Source organism: Physella acuta, unplaced genomic scaffold (genome assembly GCF_028476545.2).
Source record: "Physella acuta isolate Inbredline_101_S28 unplaced genomic scaffold, ASM2847654v3 ptg000968l, whole genome shotgun sequence".
Lineage (NCBI taxonomy): Eukaryota > Metazoa > Mollusca > Gastropoda > Physidae > Physella > Physella acuta.
Genome location: NW_026732485.1, coordinates 84,848 through 96,609, shown reverse-complemented (window position 1 = coordinate 96,609; position 11,762 = coordinate 84,848). Strand labels below are relative to the sequence as shown.

Below are 11,762 nucleotides of genomic sequence, written 5' to 3'. Positions count from 1 at the left end.
TATTTTGCAGTTAAATAATATTTAAGAATGTATGCCCTTATTTCATCGCGTGTTTTTTTTTTTTTCCGCAAATATGACAAGTCTTGTAAAGCCAAAGTCTGAAAAAAATTTTTAAATTAAATTTTTAATAAACACACCAATTCAATAGCCTAATCTTTCCCAAATACAATGAAACATGCTTTGTTTTTTTTAAATAGCTATTAATACATTTTAGTTTTTTTTAACATGCGTCATATGTGTGGGACATAAGTAGAATGTAAGTCAAATAATGTCTTTTTTAACCCCAACTGACCCAGCACAGCAGCTAACTTTATTTTATTTTCCCATGCCTAATAACTTATCTAATACATTCGTGACTTAAAAAAAAAAACCTTTTAAAAATTTTAGTATTAATATCAGCTACATCAACTTGAATGTTGAACATTGTAGAAGTAGTTCTCGGTGGTAAGATCTTCTTACGCTAAGATCCTTAAAAAGCTTTTAAGTGTAATCTTCAAATTAATATATAAAAAATGTATAATAGCTTTAAAAACAGATGAATTATTTGTAGAACGATTTAACGTAATTAATGTTATGAAGTCAGAGGACATAGTGAGAGGTTAGATGACACAATCAGACAGATGTAAGATGACACAATTAGACATATGTTAGATGACACAATTAGACAGATGTTAGATGACACATTTAGACAGATGTTAGATGACACATTTAGACAGATGTTAGATGACACAATTAAACAGATGTAAGATGACACAATCAGACAGATGTAAGATGACACAATAAGACAGATGTTAGATGACACAATTAGATAGATGTTAGATGACACAATTAGACAGATGTTAGATGACACAATTAGATGTTAGATGACACAATTAGACGTATGTTAGGAGACACAATTAGACATGTTAGATGACACAACTAAACAGATGTTAGACGACACAATTAGACTGATGTTAGATGACACAATTAGACATATGTTAGGAGACACAATTAGACGGATGTAAGATGACACAATTAGACAGATGTTAGACGACACAATTAGACTGATGTTAGTTGATACAATTAGACGGATGTTAAGAGACACTTTTAGACTTAATATTTTTAGAATACTTTGTTATTTAGACAGAGGTTAGATGACACATTTTGACAGATGTTAGATGACACAATTAGACTTATATATATACATATATATATATATATATATATATATATATATATATATATATATATATATATATATATATATATATATATATATATATATATATATATATATATATATATATATATATATATATTTATATATATATATATATATATATATATATATATATATATATATATATATATATATATATATCTATATATATATATATATATTTATATATATATATATATATATATATATATATATATATATATATATATATATATATATATATATAGTGCGTAGTTATTTTATGGAACCCTGTACATTTTACTTTAAAATAGCATTATGTCTGTACAAAAAATAGGAATGCGTCAATGCAGATATTTTTTAATGGCTTATTCAGTTTTACTAAACGGTCTTTATTCTGAATTAAATTTTTTTAAATATTACAATGTCCGGTATAAATGTATTTATCAATTTCGTCTTATGCTGCACTCTAGAGTGTGTTAATAAAACTACAACATCCTTTTTCGTCGAGGTCCTATTCTAGCAAAATGACACAATTAGACTTATGTTAGATGACACATTTAGACAGATGTAAGATGACACAATTAAACAGATGTAAGATGACACAATTAGACAGATGTTAGATGACACATTTAGACAGATGTTAGATGACACAATTAAACAGATGTAAGATGACACAATTAAACAGATGTAAGATGACACAATTAGACAGATGTTAGATGACACAATTAGACAGATGTTAGATGACACAATTAAACAGATGTTAGATGACACATTTAGACAGATGTTAGATGACACAATTAAACAGATGTAAGATGACACAATTAAACAGATGTAAGATGACACAATTAAACAGATGTAAGATGACACAATTAGACAGATGTTAGATGACACATTTAGACAGTTGTAAGATGACACAATTAAACAGATGTTAGATGACACAATTAGACAGATGTTAGATGACACAATTAGACAGATGTTAGATGACACAATTAGACAGATGTTAGATGACACAATTAGACAGATGTTAGATGACACAATTAGACAGATGTTAAATGACACAATTAGATGTTAGATGACACAATTCGACATATGTTAGGAGACACAATTAGACAGATGTTAGATGACACAATTAAACAGATGTAAGATGACACAATTAAACAGATGTTAGATGACACAATTAGACAGATGTTAGATGACACATTTAGACAGATGTAAGATGACACAATTAAACAGATGTTAGATGACACAATTAGACAGATGTTAGATGACACAATTAGACAGATGTTAGATGACACAATTAGACAGATGTTAGATGACACAATTAGACAGATGTTAGATGACACAATTAGACAGATGTTAAATGACACAATTAGATGTTAGATGACACAATTCGACATATGTTAGGAGACACAATTAGACAGATGTTAGATGACACAATTTGACTTACGTAAGATGACAAAATTAGACAGATGTTAAATGACACAATTAAACAGATGTTAGATGACACAATTAGACAGATGTTAGATGACACAATTAGACAGATGTTAGATGACACATTTAGACAGATGTTAGATGACACATTTAGACAGATGTTAGATGACACATTTAGACAGTTGTAAGATGACACAATTAAACAGATGTTAGATGACACAATTTGACAGATGTTAGATGACACAATTAGACAGATATTAGATGACACAATTAGACAGATGTTAGACGACACAATTAGACAGATATTAGATGACACAATTAGACAGATGTTAGATGACACAATTAGACAGATGTTAGATGACACTATTAGATACATGTTAAATGACACAATTAGATGTTAGATGACTCATTTCGACATATGTTATGAGACACAATTAGACAGATGTTAGATGACACAATTAGACTTACGTAAGATGACACAATTAGACAGATGTTAGGAGACACAATTAGATTGATGTTAGTTGATACAATTAGACGGATGTTAAGAGACACATTTAGACTTAATATTTTTAGAATCCTTTTTTATTTAGACAATATAAAGTATACGTTTTTGATTAGATAACTATGTTACAGTATTGTGTAAAGGTGACTACCTAGGATGTCAACTTTTGTCAAATGTAATTTCACCTCTATCCTCTTGAACTGTCGACAGCAGTCACAATGTTTTCCCCTGCTCTCCTGACGTTGCTCCTTGTGGGTGCCATCACTGGCATGCCCGTCCAAGAGGACATTTCCGGCACCATCACCATCCAGATCCGTTCTGAGGAAGCCCAAATTCCGGTAATAAAATTATTACAAACTTGCTAAAGACCATAGTTCAGAGTTTGCTGAGAGATTACATAAGGATAATATGCGATAATAATTTATTTAATTATTTACTGATACGCATATGTGTAATTAGGTTTTCGCTGTAGGGGGAGCGAAAAGAGCAAAAAAAGGCACCAAACCTTTTACAAAGTGCTAAAAAAAAATATATATATATATATATATATATATATATATATATATATATATATATATGTATGTATGTATATAGTGCGTAGTTACGTTTTTGGAACCCATGTACATTTTACTTTAAAATAGCTTTATGTCTGTACAAAAAATAGGAATGCGTAAATGCAGATATTTTTTTTAATGGCTTATTCAGTTTTACAAAACGGTCTTTATTCTGAATTAATTTTTTTTAAATATTACCATGTCCTGAATAAACGTATTTAATAACAATTTTGTCTTATGCTGCACTCTAGAATGTGTTAATAAAACTACATCATCCTTTCTCGTCGAGGTCCTATTCTAGCAAAATGATACATTGCTTCTTTTAAATCAACATCAAAAGCGAATAGCGGTTCAATTCGGACTAAGCTGGACAACCTTTATCATGATATCCCAGATTTGTATCAAATATAGCATCAAGTTTGACTGGCACTGTTCTGTCAATATCGTCTTCTAAATGAGTGACTTCTAAAATCTCTATTGACAATACCTTATTGTCTTGAGTCTCGACGTCTTCATTTGAATCTGAGCAGAGTTTCTTCCAGGGATCTCTTAGGGAGATGGATTTTATTTAGTAAACATACACTTTTACTAGTGACCGCCCAACCCCCTCCGAAAATTTCAAAAGACCCCTGTGAGGGCGTCTGAATCTCAAAGAAAGCAAAACACGATTGAGGCTATTACAGTATTCTTTATTCCACTATCTCCCGTCCTCCAGTCACAAAATACACCTCCTTGCTTTCACACTCAACCTTCAACTGTCACCCCGCATTCATTCCTACACACCACCTTTCTCTCGCTCACAACACAGACACTGTCACCCGACCAGTCGCTTCCTTTGTACCCTTATTCACCCCGTACAACAACATACACGTCAACACACCCGGCCTCGCGTCTCACTACATGATACATACACACACGCAGTGACCCGTTCCACGTATTCACCTTTCATACACATTACATCACCACAACCCACACGGAGAAAAAAAGTCTGGAAGAAACACTGCATCTGAGATTTTGTTGTCACTTGTATATTTTGTACTATAGTATCTTCAGACACTTCGACCTGTGGTTGTGCTGTTGTCGAAGGTGAAGGCGTAAAGTTAGAAAATATGTCTCCAGTTCGGCATATTTGATTGATGTTTGTCGGCGATCTGAAATGTCTTTCAGTTTCTTCCTTTCCCACCCTGAATATTTCTTCTTTACTAGTTTTCTTTCCATTTATTAACCTCTTAATTAATGTATTCTAAGCACCACTGTTGTATTGGTATTAATATATTTAGTTTGATATACACAACCATTTAAATGGGGCGATAACTTTTGATAATTACTAACAATTCTAAACCATTTCAAACGATACAACAGCTGAGAGGTAATAAACTAAGCGATCAATATGGGTTTAAGTTGAATTGTTTTTTTTTAAATACAAAATGTAGCCTTAGTCAAATTTAATATAGATCTATATCTAGTACAATAAAATAATAAATAATATATACTTTCTACTATTTCATATAATTTGTAATCGTAGTCACTATCGCCCAACATGTCATGATACTACTACTTCATCGTGATGTCAGACGTTAAGCTTGTAAATAAATCCCTGGCACTATGCAGTTTGCCAATAAGTAAATTTAAATAGAGGTGCCACACCAGTTGTGATTTTATGTGTATCGTAATTTAAAAAAGAAATCAACTACATGATTCTAACTTTATATGTAAATTTATGCATATTGCTTTCTTATTCAATTATTCTTAAGCATAAACATTATAAAGTGGACGTTAACTCAATACCCCTTTCATCAAGTGGTAGTACCCCTAGAGTTTTTAAAGATTACAATCACCGTACTTCTTTATTTTTTTTGAAAGGCAAACCAACACAGATGTTAAAATGTGTTGTGAACGTAGACTCTTCATAAATGGTACCATGATTTAACACTAGTCTAGTACTAGGTGCTTAGTTGCTGCATGAAAAGAAATCTTGTGGTTTATATAGTTGTGCCGACCCAAAGTAAATAACTGGCAAATATTGTTTATAACTTTGAGTTTTAAAAGTTTCCAAAAAGGCGCCACTTTGCTGAAAATGGCCAAGGAAGGCTATTTCTCCCCCTTCACACCCTACCCCTGTATACGCTACTGCTGATATGTAAGAATTGAATAACTAGGCCAATATGTTTAAAGTTTACAGATAATCTAATAGAGTAAAATTGAATTACAAGTAATGTATCGTTGCACTATTCATTGTAGGTAGTGATTGTAATAGTTTAAGAGTATCCACTGGTAAGCAATGTTTCTACATACATGAAATTACTTATGTGTATTTTAATAAGATAGGGGCTTGTCTATGTAATAGGGTCCTGTCTATGCAGTATGGGTCTGTCTGTGTAGTAGGTGCCTGCTTATGTAGAAAGGGTTTGTCTAAATAAAATGGTAATGGCTAGTTAAGAAACAGAGATAAGCACAGCACACAAACACAAACCTACACACACCTACACACACACACACACACACACACAAACACAAATACATAAAGGCATTCACATACACAAACACACTCAAATAATTAAAATAATTTGAATTGAACAATTGAAATAAAAATATCGAATTTCCCCCACCATAGGAGGACATTTCTGGAACCATCTCAATCAACTTTAGGGCTGACGAAGTGCAGGTAAAACTACACCTTGCAACAATAGGATGAAAATTTATGTATAAAAAAAGAAATAAAAAAAAGACAAAACACTTATTGAATAAATAGTTTTAAAACATTGTAAAATTTCCAACTTAAAATTTTGAGATATATTCACCAAGTTTACCAATACAAGGAATGGCAATACAAATTTATATCTGAATCTTTATCCTTCCCCTCCCCCAACAAACTTGTACACCACGCTTGTAGAAAAGAGAGGAGGACATCTCAGGTACCATCACCATCACCATTAAGGCTCTGGACGGATGGAGTACCACATCAATCCTTCCCGCTGTGTTCTCTGTAAGATAATGCTTCAAAAGATATTTAATTTAAATGTACATTTAAAAGAACATATACACAAATGTACATATACATGTGTGTGTGTTCTTTATATATATATATATATATATATATATATATATATATATATATATATATATATATATATATATATACATATATATATATATATATATATATAAACATTTATATAGATGTGAAAGCTAACAACATGTAAGTAAATGTAATCTTCCCACAGAAGAGAGATGGTCAGGACATTTCTGGTACTATCACCATCGTTATCAAATCTCAAGAAGAACAGGTAAAATAAACATGTCTAGACACCGGTAACATTTAAAATGAAGTAAAATCATTTAATATAAGCCTTTTTGTTACTAATTACTACTGATTTAACACTTGGAAAAAAAGTTGTGACACAGAGAAGTGAGAATTAACAAGAATAAATATTTTTTAAACTCTTATAAAGCCAAGATGTATTGCTATTTATCTTGTATCCACTAGATATACCCTATAAGATGTCAAATAATAAAGAAAACAAAACATGTTTAATTTAAATAATGTATACTTTCAATATTTAAAACAAAATTGCCTTGCAGAAAAGAGATAACATGGAAGATATCTCCGGTACAATCACCATTACCATCAAGTCACAGGAAGCATGGACCGACTACATTGGACCAGCCCTCCAAATCGTACAAGCCGTTGCACCTTTAATTGGCAAGAAAGAAATTTCTCAAGAAGCGTGGACAGACTACATTGCTCCAGCCCTTCAATTTGCAACCACGTTTGCTCCACTACTTGGAAAAAAAGATCTTACTCAAGAAGGCTGGACTGACTTCATTGCACCAGCTATCCAGATTGCAACAACCGTTGCACCATTACTGCTCGGCAAGAAAGAACTTACACAAGAAGCTTGGACTGACTACAATGTACCTACTTTCCAGTTTGTAACAACACCCGTTCAGCCATTAATTATCGGCAAGAAAGAACTAACGCAAGAAGCATGGACTGATTTCATTGGACCAGCTCTTCAAATCGTAACCGCAGTTGCACCTTTAATTGGAAAGAAAGAGGTCTCACAAGAGTCATGGACTGATTTCATTGGACCAGCTCTTCAAATCGTAACCGCAGTTGCACCTTTAATTGGAAAGAAAGAGGTCTCACAAGAGTCATGGACTGATTTCATTGGACCAGCTCTTCAAATCGTCACCGCAGTTGCACCTTTAATTGGAAAGAAAGAGGTCTCACAAGAGTCGTGGACTGATTTCATAGGACCAGCTCTTCAAATCGTCACCGCAGTTGCACCTTTAATTGGAAAGAAAGAGGTCTCGCAAGAGTCATGGACTGATTTCATTGGACCAGCTCTTCAAATCGTCACCGCAGTTGCACCTTTAATTGGAAAGAAAGAGGTCTCACAAGAGTCATGGACTGATTTCATTGGACCAGCTCTTCAAATCGTCACCGCAGTTGCACCTTTAATTGGAAAGAAAGAGGTCTCACAAGAGTCATGGACTGATTTCATTGGACCAGCTCTTCAAATCGTCACCGCAGTTGCGCCTTTAATTGGAAAGAAAGAGGTCTCACAAGAGTCGTGGACTGATTTCATTGGACCAGCTCTTCAAATCGTTACCGCAGTTGCACCTTTAATTGGAAAGAAAGAGGTCTCACAAGAGTCGTGGACTGATTTCATTGGACCAGCTCTTCAAATCGTTACCGCAGTTGCACCTTTAATTGGAAAGAAAGAGGTCTCACAAGAGTCATGGACTGATTTCATTGGACCAGCTCTTCAAATCGTAACCGCAGTTGCACCTTTAATTGGAAAGAAAGAGGTCCTACAAGAGTCGTGGACTGATTTCATTGGACCAGCTCTTCAAATCGTAACCGCAGTTGCACCTTTAATTGGAAAGAAAAGGTCCTACAAGAGTCGTGGACTGATTTCATTGGACCAGCTCTTCAAATCGTTACCGCAGTTGCACCTTTAATTGGAAAGAAAGAGGTCTCACAAGAGTCATGGACTGATTTCATTGGACCAGCTCTTCAAATCGTCACCGCAGTTGCACCTTTAATTGGAAAGAAAGAGGTCTCACAAGAGTCGTGGACTGATTTCATTGGACCAGCTCTTCAAATCGTTACCGCAGTTGCACCTTTAATTGGAAAGAAAGAGGTCTCACAAGAGTCATGGACTGATTTCATTGGACCAGCTCTTCAAATCGTAACCGCAGTTGCACCTTTAATTGGAAAGAAAGAGGTCCTACAAGAGTCGTGGACTGATTTCATTGGACCAGCTCTTCAAATCGTAACCGCAGTTGCACCTTTAATTGGAAAGAAAGAGGTCCTACAAGAGTCGTGGACTGATTTCATTGGACCAGCTCTTCAAATCGTTACCGCAGTTGCACCTTTAATTGGAAAGAAAGAGGTCTCACAAGAGTCATGGACTGATTTCATTGGACCAGCTCTTCAAATCGTCACCGCAGTTGCACCTTTAATTGGAAAGAAAGAGGTCCTACAAGAGTCGTGGACTGATTTCATTGGACCAGCTCTTCAAATCGTTACCGCAGTTGCACCTTTAATTGGAAAGAAAGAGGTCTCACAAGAGTCATGGACTGATTTCATTGGACCAGCTCTTCAAATCGTCACCGCTGTTGCACCTTTAATTGGAAAGAAAGAGGTCTCACAAGAGTCATGGACTGATTTCATTGGACCAGCTCTTCAAATCGTCACCGCAGTTGCACCTTTAATTGGAAAGAAAGAGGTCTCACAAGAGTCATGGACTGATTTCATTGGACCAGCTCTTCAAATCGTTACCGCAGTTGCACCTTTAATTGGAAAGAAAGAGGTCTCACAAGAGTCATGGACTGATTTCATTGGACCAGCTCTTCAAATCGTCACCGCAGTTGCGCCTTTAATTGGAAAGAAAGAGGTCCTACAAGAGTCGTGGACTGATTTCATTGGACCAGCTCTTCAAATCGTTACCGCAGTTGCACCTTTAATTGGAAAGAAAGAGGTCTCACAAGAGTCATGGACTGATTTCATTGGACCAGCTCTTCAAATCGTCACCGCTGTTGCACCTTTAATTGGAAAGAAAGAGGTCTCACAAGAGTCATGGACTGATTTCATTGGACCAGCTCTTCAAATCGTCACCGCTGTTGCACCTTTAATTGGAAAGAAAGAGGTCTCACAAGAGTCATGGACTGATTTCATTGGACCAGCTCTTCAAATCGTCACCGCAGTTGCACCTTTAATTGGAAAGAAAGAGGTCTCACAAGAGGCATGGACTGATTTCATTGGACCAGCTCTTCAAATTGCTCAAATTGTTACCCCACTTATCACTGGCAAGAAAGAACTGACCGAGGAAGCTTGGACTGACTTCATTGCACCAGCCCTCCAAATTGCTGAAGTCGTTGCACCACTTATCATTAATGGCAAGAGAGAACTTACCCAAGAAGTATGGACTGACTACATTGCACCAGCCCTCCAAATTGCTCAAATTGTTACCCCACTTATCACTGGCAAGAAAGAACTGACCGAGGAAGCTTGGACTGACTACATTGCACCAGCCCTCCAAATTGCTGAAGTCGTTGCACCACTTATTATTAATGGCAAGAGAGAACTTACCCAAGAAGTATGGACTGACTACATTGCACCAGCCCTCCAAATTGCTCAAATTGTGACCCCACTTATCACTGGCAAGAAAGAACTGACCGAGGAAGCTTGGACTGACTACATTGCACCTGCCCTCCAAATTGCTCAAATTGTTACCCCACTTATCACTGGCAAGAAAGAACTGACTGAGGAAGCTTGGACTGACTACCTTCAACAAGTTCTCGTACAAGCTCCATCAGTTTCGGCTTCGTAAATTTATTTTACACATACAAAAAATATTTGTCGTTTTTATAAAATCTGAAAATTACCAATCTTTTTATATTGATTTCAAAATGTTAAAACCATGTGAAAAAGTAATAGTTACCAGTGTTAAGAATTTTTGCTTAATAATTATTTAATAAAAGCGATTACAAATACTTATTTTTCTCTATTTTGTGTGTGTTTTAACTTAGATTATTTGACTGTTTGCTGATGGATATATATCTAACAAGCCGTTTCAGCCAGGCCCTGCTCTGTCCTCTGTGAAAAACCTATCTGTTGAGGACCATCACCTGTGTGTTTAGCAATCTTCACATTCACGGCATTGCCCACCCTAACCACAACCAACCAAGGGAAATAATAAACAGTAAAGGATTTAATGTAAATAATTTTCAGACACATTATAATTTTTGTGAAAGGTGATACATTTTTTAAAATTGTGTTTGATGGACATGCCAACAATTATTATTATAAGTTTGAAAAAAATGAAAATTGTTTTAAAACACCATGAATATGAATATTGGAAATTATTAATTTAGATGTTTAACACTATGACGAAGAAGTTTATTATTTTCTTATATTCTTTTTAAATCCGCACTAACATACGTGATTGAACTTTATATATCTAACTAGCAGTATACCCGTGCTCCGCCACGGTGAATCTTTTTTAAATGTACCAACCTAAGAAAAGACAAAAACAAACACACAATACAAAACAAACACAACAGAAAATAACACAAACACAACACAAACACAACACAAACACAACACAAACACAACACAAACACAACACAAATACAACACGAACACAAAACAAACACAACACAAACATAACACAAACACAACACAAAAAAAACACAAACACAACACAACACAAACACAAACACAAACACAAACACAACACGAACATAACACAACACAAACACAACACAAAAACAACACAAACACAACATAAACACAACACAAACACAACACAAACACAACACAAATACAAAACAAACACAACACAAACACAACACAAACACAACACAAACACAACACAAACACAACACAAACACAAACACAACACAACACGAAAATAACACAAAACAAACACAACACAAACACAACACAAACACAACACAAATACAACACAAATACATAACGAACACAAAACAAACACAACACAAACATAACACAAACACAAAAACAAACAAAACACAAACACAACACAAACACAAACACAAACACAAACACAACACGAACATA

At 34.6% G+C, this 11,762-nt stretch overlaps 1 protein-coding gene across 1 annotated transcript; it reads left to right on the top strand.

Annotated features, from left to right (window-relative positions):
• Window positions 1-381: 381 nt before the first annotated feature.
• On the top strand, window positions 382-10,674 carry LOC131953980 (uncharacterized). Its single transcript, XM_059317437.1, has 7 exons — window positions 382-444; window positions 3,324-3,451; window positions 6,282-6,332; window positions 6,561-6,653; window positions 6,892-6,954; window positions 7,250-8,482; window positions 8,566-10,674. Exons 1-7 carry the CDS (start codon window positions 414-416, stop codon window positions 10,507-10,509), a joined length of 3,543 nt encoding a protein of 1,180 aa, XP_059173420.1. The 5' UTR covers window positions 382-413; the 3' UTR covers window positions 10,510-10,674.
• Window positions 10,675-11,762: the final 1,088 nt, after the last annotated feature.

Excerpts from the sequence above, each read along its gene's own strand:
- LOC131953980 (XM_059317437.1), top strand. The coding sequence starts at position 414 with ATGTTGAACATTGTAGAAGTAGTTCTCGGTG. Across the intron at positions 445-3,323 it reads TGTAGAAGTAGTTCTCGGTG|CAGTCACAATGTTTTCCCCT; the intron begins GTAAGATCTTCT and ends AACTGTCGACAG. Across the intron at positions 6,333-6,560 it reads TTAGGGCTGACGAAGTGCAG|AAAAGAGAGGAGGACATCTC; the intron begins GTAAAACTACAC and ends CCACGCTTGTAG.